Source organism: Anomaloglossus baeobatrachus, chromosome 6, assembly GCF_048569485.1.
Source record: "Anomaloglossus baeobatrachus isolate aAnoBae1 chromosome 6, aAnoBae1.hap1, whole genome shotgun sequence".
Classification (NCBI taxonomy): Eukaryota; Metazoa; Chordata; class Amphibia; order Anura; family Aromobatidae; genus Anomaloglossus; species Anomaloglossus baeobatrachus.
In genome coordinates, this window is record NC_134358.1 from 59,562,800 (window position 1) to 59,576,225 (window position 13,426).

At 42.8% G+C, this 13,426-nt stretch overlaps 1 protein-coding gene across 7 annotated transcripts in view; it reads left to right on the forward strand.

Annotated features, from left to right (window-relative positions):
• CSMD3 (CUB and Sushi multiple domains 3) overlaps positions 1-13,426 on the forward strand; it is a 2,007,504-nt gene that overhangs the window by 1,116,068 nt on the left and 878,010 nt on the right. For all 7 annotated transcript variants that reach the window (XM_075352941.1, XM_075352934.1, XM_075352935.1 and 4 more), the window contains one exon: positions 9,536-9,674. In XM_075352941.1, coding sequence (XP_075209056.1) covers positions 9,536-9,674 — 139 coding nt within the window. The remainder of the gene's footprint in view (positions 1-9,535; positions 9,675-13,426) is intronic.

Consider the following 13,426-nt stretch of genomic DNA (forward strand, 5'->3'; position numbering starts at 1 on the left):
ACTCACTCAGCCTGAGACACGGACACAGTTTGTACGGTAAACCAAACGGCTGGTAGGACGGGCCCACAGACGGCTGCACCTGCACTCCCGGTAGGTGACGGTGATGTCCCTCTTCCTTGCACCTATGGTTGACTTGTGGTAGCGGTGGATTCCCTCCGGTTACCCGCTCCCCGACTGCAATCTGGGCCGGAGGAGCTCTACACTTTGCCTGCAGGCGCTGGCCCTGAGAAACTGGTGCCTTGGCGGTGGCGGTGTCTCTCTGCTTCAGGTTGGGCTGTTGCCGTCAATCGGGACTTGGTTGCTGGGGGATCTACGTCCCCTTCACTGACGGATTCGGCAAATTTGGCGACTCCTAGCCTTGCCGGGGTCCGAGAGGCCCCTGCCCTGGTGCTGACTGTCCTTCGGAACACTGCTCCAGACCACCGGGCACACAGCCAACGGGGTCCTTCCAGGAACTTCCAAACGGTCCCCCTCCGGACAGTCACCGCCGTCGCTGACCTTGCTGTTCTGGCCCTACACAAAGCTGGGCTCACAGGCTTGCACACTCTCCGCTCTGTCACCACTTCTTGCTTTCCTCCTTTACTACTTTTCTTTCCTTCACTTTCACTTCTTTGTTGTTTACTCTAGCCCTCAGCTAGACTTCACTCTTCCCCTGCCCGGGGTTATCTGCCTGGTTTCTCCCGCCTCCAGAACTGTGATCTCCTTGGTGGGCGGAGCCAACCGCCTGGCCCACCCCCTGGTGTGAATCATCAGCCTCTGGAGGAAGGCAACAAGGATTTCTGGTTAGCTGTGATGTGCCTACCTGGAGTGTGGGGTGTGGTGGTGTTGTGACCTGTGACCCCTGGCTTGCCCAGGGCGACACACTGCCACGGGAACGATGAACAACCTGCTGCAGGAAAAATAAACGATATTATGAAACTGAGCGATGAGTACACGACTCACGATTTGTGAGCAATACTGCGTCGCTCAGAGGTATCCCATGAGACGACGTCGTGTACGATGCCGGATGTGCGTCACGAAAACCGAGACCCTGACGATGCATCGCACAATCCATCGTCTCGTGTAATGCAGCCTTAACTCAAACAGTAGAGAGATATTTGTAAAATAGGTTTATTTTTAGCTTTAAATGATTGATTTTATAGTTTAAGTAGAACGGACTGGGATTTTATTGGGAACTATTGAGTTAACATTTCAAAAACAGATCTAAATATAGAAATTAAAAAATATAATAATAGTCATTATATAAAAATACGGGTCTTTACACTTGTGTTTGTATATCACATATGAAAGTAAGAGACTATAACTCTGATGATTGAGTACACTCCCCGTCCGGAAAATCTGTTATGTGCCCTATAAAAGTGGCACAATGACAGAACATTTTTGCACATCGTTAAATCATAGCAGTTCGAAGTAAACTTGTGATATATATGGAAGGCTGGCGCTGCAGAACTTGTGTTCACTCCAGCTTTCTACCATGGAGCTATTTAGTGTAAATTTAGGAGATAACTGCAGCCCTTGATCAATGAAATGGAAAACTAAAAGCCATTTCTAGTGCCATTAAATTTCTAGCGAAATGTATATTACTGTATTTTTGTCACTTCAGCAAAAATAAAAACAAGTAATCAGAAGAATTCTGGAGACAGGTTAAAGGCTGGAAGGAAAAGTTATACTTTTTTATGAAAAAAATTACTTATTGTAAAAATTGTTATATTGAAATGAAATGCTTCATGTCTCTCATTTTAGCTTTAATAACTAAATGGAGTTGGGACAAATAATGTCCACATTTAAAATTTTTATTTTAATAGTTTTATTTTTTAACTACACTCTCCCGCATTAAAATTGCAACAGCAAGAAGAAAAAGAGACTATGGAAATCACAGGGTTGATATGTTAGTGATATTCAATTGATGAAAAAAATGTTAATTACATTTTAAAAAAAAAATTCAATTTATTCAGTATGAGCACCACGTACAAAAATTCCCAAACTTAGAGACCTTGGATGCTATCCCTTAGGTTATTAAGGGTTTTCTGAGGAATTTACATGGACAAATTAACAAGATCCACTGCCAGAACCTCCCTTTGTAATTGCTGACAACTGTGTGTTCAAAGGAAGACAAGTCTGGAGATGCAGCAGGTCATGCTAGAACATTTAGGACATGCCGACTTGTCACATTTGCTCCAGCAGCATGCAACCTTTTGTAGAGTGTTGAAAAATGGCACGTGGAACAGTTTCACATTTCCTCCTGAAGGTCAATTGCCTATATGGTGCTCAGATCTGGTTATCATTGCACCCTAGACAAAAGTGGAACTCATTGAAGACGAGGACAGAATTGCATTCCAGCCTCCATCCAATGTCATGGTCATTTTATGTCTTTGCCCATATGGTGCCAAGATAAATCTCTGTTTATCATTGCATCCAAGACAAAAGTGGAACTCATTGCAAAAGAGAACAGAACTCCATTCCAGCTTCTATTGTCATGTTGGTTTGCAACATGATAGACTCTGAAAGCAGTGGTGTGATGTCAATGGACATCTTTAGCTGGACATTCAGCTAGTAGCCCAATGTCATTCAAACACCTTCTCAAGGTGTGTGTAGACACTGTTTGATACTGTAGCTTTGATATGTGATGTATAATTTCACTTACCATACTGAATCCTAACCACTACTCATTAGCCATTCTTTGAAACTGATGAGATCATTTTGTTAATGCTATAAAGAAAACTTCACAAGGGAACATAATACTTGTCTTTCTTAAGGCCCCGTCACACACAATGCGATCACTAACGGGATCGCTAATGAGATCGTTGCTGCGTCACCGTTTTCATGCCACAGCAGCGATCTCGTTATGTGTGACACCTACCAGCGATAAGGCCCCTGCTGTGAGGCCGCCGGTCGTTGCTGAATGGTTGGGATCATTTTCTTCAAAGGCGATGTCCTGCTAACCAGGACACATCGCTGTGTTTGACACTGTGTGACAGGGTCCCAATGACAGCAGAGATCGTTATAGAGTTCGCTACTGCGACCTGTATCATTACTGAGTCGTTGGTAAGGTCTGGCTGTGTGACATCTCACCAGTGACCTCCCAGCGACTTACCAGCGATCCTTATCAGGTCGGATCGTTTTCAGGATCACTGGTAAGTCGTTAAATGTGACAGGGGTTTTACTGGATTAAGGTGTTTGAAGACAACATTTACAGTAACTGGACCCTTATGGTCTTCATTCCAGGTATATTAACATTCAGCATTACATTAATTTAGTTGTTGAACGTGTATGAGTAGTACGGCCACTTCTCCAAAGTGTCCCAGGAGCATTTTTCCAACACAAAGCCATACTGTCTGTTGCTAGTGCTACTGTGAACAGCCTGTGTGACCTAAATGTGCTGAAATGGGCTGCAAAGTTCATTGACTAATTTACAAATCAGAATATCTTGACATTATTGCTCAGGAATTGCAAAAGGAGCTTCGAGTGGATCTTGATGATTAGTGTGCTCTAGTGCACTGAGCGTGGTAGAATATTCCTCAGAGAAAAAAATACATCTTCATTGATAGCAGCCAAGGAATATAAGTGCATGCAATTCTATTTGTAAATAAAAGAAAAAGTTAAGCGTTCCCTGTGTGTGATTTGTAGCTAACAATTGAATAAAAATGGTTGAGTAAAGTACCTATTCACATTGCACTGACCAGGCACAATGCTAACTAAAATTCTGATAGTGTCCACATCCTTAACGCTTAGAGGTGTAGTAGGTTCTCCTAACCTCTGTTCAGTAATACTCCGAATCTTCAGCAATGGAGGGCCAGAGTAGAATAAGAGGTGTCTCACTGATCGTGTGTATCACCTCCACAAAGAAGCGGTCTCAGCTTTTCATTTGCTGTCTGCAAGTCAGTGATAGCCGCTCCTTCCACCGGACAGTTGGCACACCTGACCACTGCTGCTAGACCACTGACTCTACACAATACTTGGAGCTGAATTAATACAAAAAGGTCAGAAAAATGGGTCCCCAAGTTTTGCGCTGCAGCACAAGACTTGGAGGCTCATTTTTTTCTGACCTTTGCTTATGTATTTCTATTTGTGGCACTCACACTCCATACCTAATAAATTAATGTCTTCTGAAAATGCTTCCCAACTTCCTGCTTACTAACTGGCAGTGCCATTCTGACGTTCGGTGGCATTAACGGTATAGGTGAGCCGCTATCCAAAACTATGCACTCTCCCATGCTGTTTGCAGTCGGAGCTGTCTCTGCATCATGGGAGGAGCACAGGGACAATAAGACTTGCTGGATACAGTGATCTTGCCGGCTTCAGAGCATTCCTTTCAAGCTGTATGGCAAACACCATGCAAGGGATTGCTTATTCTTGAGGGATCTGGCCATCTCTGAGTCAGTCAGTAACCTTGGTAATGAACTGTTCATTGCAAAAGTATAACAATCTCTTTCTTCTGAAGAAGGAAAAGGATTTTAATAAGTTATAAAATGCAAAGTTTTTTGTTTTTACAAAATTTTGCATTTTTACCCAATTTATAAAATGAGACAACCCTTCTAGTAGGAATCAATAACAGAGAGAAAATTGTAGAATGGGGCTTTGTAAACCGCGCCAAAGATCACTGATGAAATCTTGGATTATTGTAAACTTTTTATTCTTGCACAGGTCTACGCGTTTCAGGAGGCTCCGTTCCCTTCCTCAGGACCAAACAGGCATAAGTTACATCAAATCACTTATGCCTGTTTGGTCCTGAGGAAGGGAGCGGAGCCTCCTGAAACGCGTAGACCTGTGCAAGAATAAAAGTTTACATTAATCCAAGATTTCATCAGTGATCTTTGGCGCGGTTTACAAAGCCCCATTCTACAATTTTCTCTCTGTTATCAGCCACCTGGGGTACTGCTGCCGTTGATCCAGTTTATACTGTTACAGGAGTTGTGCCTTTCACAACCCTCCTTGGTGAGTAGGATTATCTTTTCTGTCATCCCCTGTTTGTCAGGGTAAGACCCTATTGCGCTTCCTTTTCCATAGGTTTTTTATCTATATTAGGAATCAATGAAAGTCAAAAAAATAAATGCATTTTCTTGCACAAGAAATTATATATGGTCGGCAGTTTTATAGTGATCCTGGTATTGGTCTAATGTTATATTAGCAACATTTTAATTTGTACATCTCGCAACTGCTAAAATAAAAAAATAAATATTTTAGGAAAAATGCCGATGTCCCTAGCGCACGAGGTCAGGGTATGCGTGCAAGTTGGCTTTAGTTGTATTGAATGAATCTTAATGAGAAATAGAACATAGTCTTCCTGCTGCCAGGTACTTTCCACTGGACTCCAAAATGAATCTTTCATAACGCAATGCATTAAGGTCGAGGTTGCATTTTAAAGTTAAATATTGTGTTTCTCAGCTGGAAGTTAAGGCTGTAAAAGCAGGAAACTCATTTCATAATTGCTAATGTAATCTATTTTACTCGTCTTGTAGAGTATGAATACATACAGTCATATAATCACGTTCCAAAGCAAGACTTTAATAATTCAGATTTAGGAGTTTAGAAGTTTTAACTCGTTAAGTCGTTATATATTTGTAAACTGATGCTTTTTATATACAGTACATGTATATATGTTACAAAAATGAAAATGTCATAATACTATCTGGTATTATTTTAGTTCCGATCATTTTTCTTACTTTTAACCCCTTCAGCCCCCGGGCACTTTCCGTTTTTGTTTTTTGCTCCCCTTCTTCCGAAAACCGTAACTTTTTTATTTTTCTGTCAATCTTGCCATATGAGAGCTTGTTTTTTGTGGGACGAGTTGTACTTTTAAATGAAACCATATAGTGTACTGGAAAATGGCAAAAAAATTCCAAGAGCGGAAAAATTGCCAAAAAAGTGTGATCGTACAATAGTTTTTGGGATATTTTATTCACCGTGTTCACTATATGGTAAAACTGATGTATCTATGTGATGCCTCAGGTCAGTGCGAGTCTGTAGACACCAAACATGAATAGGTTTACTTGTATTTAAGGGGTTAAAAAAAATTCACAAGCTTGTTAAAAAAAAAGGCACACGTTTTGCGCCATTTTCTAAAACCCTTAGCGTTCTCATTTTTCGGGATCTATGGCTAAGTGATGGCCTATTTTTTGCATCTCGACCTGACGTTTTTAACGGTACCATTTTTGTGCAGATGCTACGTTTTGATCGCCTGTTATTGCATTTTGCGCAAAATTTGCGGCGACCAAGAAACATAATTTTGGCGTTTGGAATTTTTTTGCCGCTACGCCGTTTATTGATCAGATTAATTGATTTTATATTTTGATAGATCGGGCATTCTGAACGCGGCGATACCAAATATGTGTATATTTTTTATTTTATTAACCCTTTAATTTTCAATGGGGCGAAAGGGGGGTGATTTGAACTTTTAGGGTTTTTTTATTTTTTTTAATTTTTTAAAACTTTTTTTTTACTTTTTTTTTTATTTTACTAGTCCCCCTAGGGGGCTATAGCGATCAGCAATCCGATCGCTCTGCCCTATCTGCAGATCACAGCTACACAGCTGAGAACTGCAGATTTTGTGCTTTACTTTCAATGCCGGCTGTATTCCGGCATTGAGAGGAAGTGACTCATGTTAGCTACAGGCGTCATCACATGACCCTGTGCTACCATGGCAACCACTAAAAGTAACGTGATCACTCATGTGACTTCCGGTGGGGGTGGCGGTAAGTAAAAATCGTGACCGTGCATATATACATCTCGCTGCCAGACTTTCACAGCGAGATGTAAGGGGTTAATGTTACAGGTGGAATGCGATTCCACTCGTAACATGCAGGCACACATGTCAGCTGTTGAAAACAGCTGATATGTGCGCCGATCGCCGCATCCTGCCCGCGGCAGGGGGCGGGGCTTAACGGCACACGCTCCATGACGGAAAGATCCGTCAAAGGTCGTGAAGTGTCTGATAGTAAATCAGAATACACACTGACCCGTTTTAGTCAATGGTCATTGATGAAAGTCTGTAAAAAAAACACAACATTAACAACTTTCGCCAGATTAACGGACTAGAATTGTGCAGGTAAATTGCTGGCTACTTCTGCACTCTACGGATATTCAGACAAATTCACAAAGCTACACTACTAGACAGCCACGTCTGCAATTTAGTGTCTTGACCCGCACAAGATCTTTTTGATTAGCTGTCTGAACCCAACCTATATATAAGGAAAGTGCAGTTCAGGGAGAGTTGATGTAGGAGGGACAGCTTAGATTAAAGCAGGCTTTACACTTGCACCCTTTAATGCCTTTCATTTGGCACTAAAGGGTGTTGTTAGCCTGGTAAAAGTTAATAAGTAATTAATTTTACAAAAAGTGTGGGGTCTCCCCTATTTTTGATAATAAGCCAAGGTAAAGCACACAGGTGTGAGCTGGTAGTATCAGGCTGGGAAGGGTCATAGTTATTTGGCCCTTCCCAGGATAAAATATCAGCCCGCAGCTGCCTAAGAATTGGTAGATCACATATATGCACCTATTCTGGTGCATCACTTTGGCTCTTCCCAATTTCCCTGGTGCGGTGGCAACCAAGGCAATAGGTTCAGGAATTCATATCATCTGTGTATTATTGGCTGGCATCAAGCTGAAGGATTAGTAATGGAGAGAGGGCTATGAGACACCCCCATTACTAACCCTGGGAGTGTAAACTAAAAGAAATACACACATAGGAAAAAAATGGATCAATGGAATAAGGACTGCCCTACACTTTCCTTCACTCACCAATTTATTATAAAACATTTTTAAACAAAGCTTCTTTGTAATCCACGATCCATGACTACTACTACTACTCCGGCGACTGTGATAAAAGTAAAGTACAGCTATTCATAAACGCTGGGTATGACCACAATGAACATCAGAGTTACCGGCTGAATGCTTCACTCAGTGAGACCCTGCAGCTCCGATAAGATGAATTGCTGTTGATTTGTTCACTCTGGCACCCAAAAGTCTCAGCAAGGCTTGGCTCACCTTAATTCTGCACTCTACGCTGAGTGTGGGGTTTATGTTTGAAGCTCTGAAAAATGTGATTCAGAGAAAATTCCCAAAGGAATATCACAGTAGTAGCATAAAGAGTCAGTTATCACTGTTGTCTGGCCTGTAGTCTGGCAGTGTCCAACGTTTTAGGCATCTTTTTAGACATGTTCAAAAGTGTGGTCAACAATGTATTTGTGCACTTTTGAAAAGACGGACTTTGCTAAACAGCAGCCAAATGGAGTCTGGAGTAATTCTGGTGCATCATTATACTGAATGAATCCATGTAATGTGATGCTTTAAAAAATCATTTTGTAAATTTTATTGCAAAAAGGAGAAGTTACTGATAAACGTTTAACTCTTTTAACTTCCTAACAAAAAATATTGTTGAAAAAAATGATGCTGATATAAAGTAGACATGTGGGAAATGTAATTTATTAGCTATTTTGTGTAACATAACTCTGGTTTAAGAGAAAAAAATAAAGTTTTAAAATTGAAAAATGTATTTTGCCAAATTTCCTATATTTAAAAAAAAAAAAAAAAAAAGTATCATCCAAACTTTACCAGTATCATAAAGTACAATATGTCTTGAAAAACATAATCTCAGAATCACTGGGATCCGATGAACCATTTCAGTGTTATTAATTAATTGACACTGGTCAAAATTGGAAAATATTGGCCTGGTGAGGAATGTGAAAACAGGCTTGTAGGTGAAGGAGTTAAAGATTTATTGTTAAATCATACGGCAACATTGGATGTAGCAAAAAATACTGCTTTCTTTATAGCTATTGTGATGTTAGTCTCTACTTCCGGATAGTATAGACTGAAGAGTAGGCAGACAAGCTGGGGTCGGGTAACAGGAGGACACGTCAGGGCACAGGGAGTAAGCAGAAACACAGTCAAGTCACAGGCCAAGGTCAGAATTTCAGAAGAGTATGTATAGATTAAGGGAGCAGACAAAGATGTGGTCAGGAAGTAATCCAAGGTCCAAAGCCAGGAGGTAATGACAAAAACAAGGAGTGGGCAGGGAGGCGTCAAATAATACTCCAGGGTTAAAAAATACTCAGATCAGAGCGCAAACAAAACTCAATCATAGAGCAGAACTGCAGAACCAGGAAGTACGACTGGTGAGGTTCTGGAAGAGCATGTTCAGTAAAGAAACAGGGCAAGTACCAGGATGGTGGAACACCGGAGTAATCAGCACCTCCCAGAACCTGCCTGGATTCCTGTGCTGTCAAACAACTTTAAAGCAAGTGCTCAGAGAAAAAAAGCAGAACATCTCCAAATTCAAGATGCTCTGCACAAAGGAAACAAGTCCCTGCCGGATCTGTAGTTCAGGAAAGCGCAACAGAACATCACATGTGTGCACAATTCTCTGCACAAAGGAATAATGTCAATACTAGCTCTCTATTGCAGCAGAGCATCACCTGTGTGCAAGATGCTTTGCACAGAGGAATCAAGGAAGCTATATGTTCTTAGGCAAGAGAATTGCATTGCGTGTAACTGAAAACTAAATCTGATATTAATTTATTTTTTCTCTCATTTTCAGCTCCGTGTGGAGGACATTTCTCAGCTCCCAGTGGAGTCATACTTTCTCCTGGGTGGCCTGGTTATTATAAAGACTCTTTGAATTGTGAATGGGTGATTGAAGCAGAAACTGGACGCTCCATTAAAATTACATTTGAAAGGTCAAGACTCAAGACTTCTTTAAGCATTACATTTATTTCCTTATTAGAACAAAAATGTATAATAAATAATCTGCTTTATATACATTACATGAAAGCTGTAGCAGATTTCCCAAAATCCTTAAGTGCTGAAATGTGGATTAACTCAAGTAGGTCATATTTGACCCTTCTTATCCTTAAGAAATCTCATTATTAGGGTTTTCTTCTGTTTTCTCCTAAAGCCAGACTAATAAATTTTACTATATTATAGCTTGAGTGCATTAAGGTTAGAAACAAGATGCTTATTATACTCGTGTAGCCAACTAAGATGTTTCATGAAAATATGTGTAGTTTTGTACTCAAAATATGAAGATTCTAATGTGAAGGAGATTATCTGTCCAGGCCAAGATATATACTACACATGCTGTTAAAGGGAACCTGTCACCAGTTTCTTCTGCTTATAAATCCTGCACATCATCTTCTTAAGCTGGGTTTACACACTGAGACTTTCTAGCGATCCAACCTGCGATCTCAACCTAGCCGGGATCGCTACAAAATCTCTGGTGAGCTGTCAAACAGGCAGACCTGGCCAACGACCAAACAGCGATCCGGACCTGCAGAGCGACTAGCTGGTCGTTGGGGACGTGTAAAAAAAAGCAAGTGAACTTCACCCGACTTAATTTAATGCCGCGCGGCTCTGTCTGTGTGCCGTGTAAATAAATAAATAATTAAAAAATCCGGCGTGCGGTCCCCCCCTATTTTAATACCAGCCAGATAAAGCCATACGGCTGCAGGCTGGTATTCTCAGGATGGGGAGCTCCACGTTATGGGGAGCCCCCCAGCCTAACAATATCAGTCAGCAGCCGCCCAGAATTGCCGCATACATTACATGCGACAGTTCTGGGACTGCACAGCTAATGAAGACAGCCTTGTGATCGGCTGAGCTGTCACTGGATGCAGCGGTGGATGCAGCGGTGGCCGCGATTAACCTCAGTGACAGCTCAGCTGATCGCGATACTCACCTCAGTTGCTGTGTGGAGCTGACCGGAGCGGCGGTGAGTAGCGTCAGCTGAGCTGTCACTGAGGTTACCCGCGGCCACCGCTGCATCCACCGCTGGATCCAGTCACCTGCATGCAGCAGAGCTGGATGCGACGCTGGAGGACCGTGGATTATGCCGGACATGGAGGGCTTTGTTGTGGGTAATAAATTGGTAATGAGGGAATTTGTTAGTGTTTTTTATTTCTAATAAAGGATTTTTCGGGTGTGTGTTTATTTACTGTAATTTACAGATTAATCATGGAAGGAATCTCGGGGAGATGCCTGACAGGATTAATCTAGGACTTATTGGCAGTTATGGGCTGCCAATAATTCCTTATTACCCCAATTTGCCAACGCACCAGGGCAAATCGGGAAGAGCCGGGTACAGTCCCAGAACTGTCGCATCTAATGTATGCGGCAATTCTGGGCGGCTGCTGACTGATATTGTTAGGCTGGGGGGCTCCCCATAACGTGGAGCTCCCCATCCTGAGAATACCAGCCTGCAGCCGTATGGCTTTATCTGGCTGGTATTAAAATAGGGGGGACCGCACGCCGGATTTTTTAATTATTTATTTATTTATTTTACTGCACAGTATAGACACGCCCACCGGCTGCTGTGATTGGGTGCAGTGACACAGCTGTCACTCAGCTTGTGGGCGTGTCTCACTGCAACCAATCACATTTTCCGGTGGGCGGGGAAAGCAAGGAATACGAGATTGTTTAATGAGCGGCCGGCTTTTTCAAAAAAGGAAAAGCCGCCGGAGCAGTGTGAACGCCGTGCAGGGCCAGTGATCGGGGATCGGTGAGTATGAGAGAGGGGGGGGGGAATCACCAGCAAATGAGGTGAGTAACGCGATCAGCTGCTGTCACTGAGGTTACCAGCTGCTGTCACTGAGGTTACCCGGTGGCCGCCACTGGATCCAGCGGTGGCCGCGATTAACCTCAGTGACAGCTCAGCTGATCGGGCTACTCACCTCATTGTGGAGCTGACAGGAGCGGCGGTGAGTAGCGCTATCAGCTGAACTGTCATTGAGGTTACCCGCGGCCACCGCTGCATCCACCGCTGGATCCAGCTAACCTCAGTGACAGCTCAGCCGATCACAAGGCTGTCTTCATTAGCTGCGTGGAGGTGACAGGAGCGGCTGCGTCTTCTGCTGCTCCTGTCACCTGCATGCAGCAGAGCTGGATGCGACGCTGGAGGACCGTGGATTACGCCGGACATGGAGGGCTTTGTTGTGGGTAATAAATTGGTAATGAGGGAATTTGTTAGTGTTTTTTATTTCTAATAAAGGATTGGATTTTTCGGGTGTGTGTTTTTTAACTGTAATTTACAGATTAATCATGGAAGGTATCTCGGGGAGACGCCTGACATGATTAATCTAGGACTTATTGGCAGCTATGGACTGCCAATAACTCCTTATTACCCCGATTTGCCAACGCACCAGGGCAAATCGGGAAGAGCCGGGTACAGTCCCAGAACTGTCGCATATAATGTATGCGGCAATTCTGGGCGGCTGCTGACTGATATTGTTAGGCTGGGGGGCTCCCCATAACGTGGGGCTCCCCATCCTGAGAATACCAGCCTGCAGCCGTATGGCTTTATCTGGCTGGTATTAAAATAGAGGGGGACCGCACGCCGGATTTTTTAATTATTTATTTATTTACACGGCACACAGACAGAGCCGCGTGGCATTAAATGAAGTTGGGTGAAGTTCACCTGCTTTTTTTAAGCTGGATTTACACACTGAGACTTTCTAGCGATGCATGCTGCACAGCGGGAAACAAAGGACCTAGGAATGGTCCTGAACGATTTGTAGCGATCACAACTTCACAGCAGGGGCCAGGTCGCTGATGTGTTTCACACACTGCAATGTCGCTGGGGAGGTTGCTGTAACGTCACAAAACCGGTGACGTTACAGCGATGTCCTTTGCGATGTTGCAGTGTGTAAACCCAGCTTTAGATCATGTGAATGGGATTCCTGCAACCCATTTACATCCTCAGATGAGCCCCTGTAAACTGCACTTCAGAAAAGGTTTTATATTTGTCCTGCACTGCATGTAAATTGGGCTGTTCAGTCTGATCGGTGTCTTCAGATTGTGATTAACGCCTCTCCAGTCTCTTCAAATACTGCCCTGGTCCTTTCAAATGCCATATCTTCTAATTGCATGTAAGTGGATGATGTCTCTGTCATCAACGCAGTGCTGAAGTCTCGGGCCTGCGCCGATGGAATCAGAAACTTGCACAATTGCGTCTCACTTTGCCTCATTGGACAGCCAATGATTCCATTGCGCCCGCATTGTATGGATGATGTAGAGACATAATCCACTTACATGCAATTATAAGAGGTCGATAATTAAAGGTGTGATGTCAGATAAAGGATGGGGTTTGTATTATCACTGGGCTCCCCCCAGACTCACAGGCCCAGAGTCTTCTGTCGTGGTCTTGTTGTGTTGAGTCGTGGTCTTCTGCCACTGGTGGACTTCCACTGTATATAAGACTGAATCCACCAATCACAATAGGCAAAGTAACAGCTGACCCTGATCCCATCCCTTCATAATAAACTTTGCACATGCTCAGTAAACACTTCAATCCAAAAATATAAGGACAGAGTCTGACCTTGGTGGATAATGTACATGTAATGTTTCCTGAAACAATATTAAGCTAAAGTTTTTTTAAAAAGCTTTGGCCATTATGAAAATTGCAACTTTCTTATGTATATTTTTATTACAGATTGTG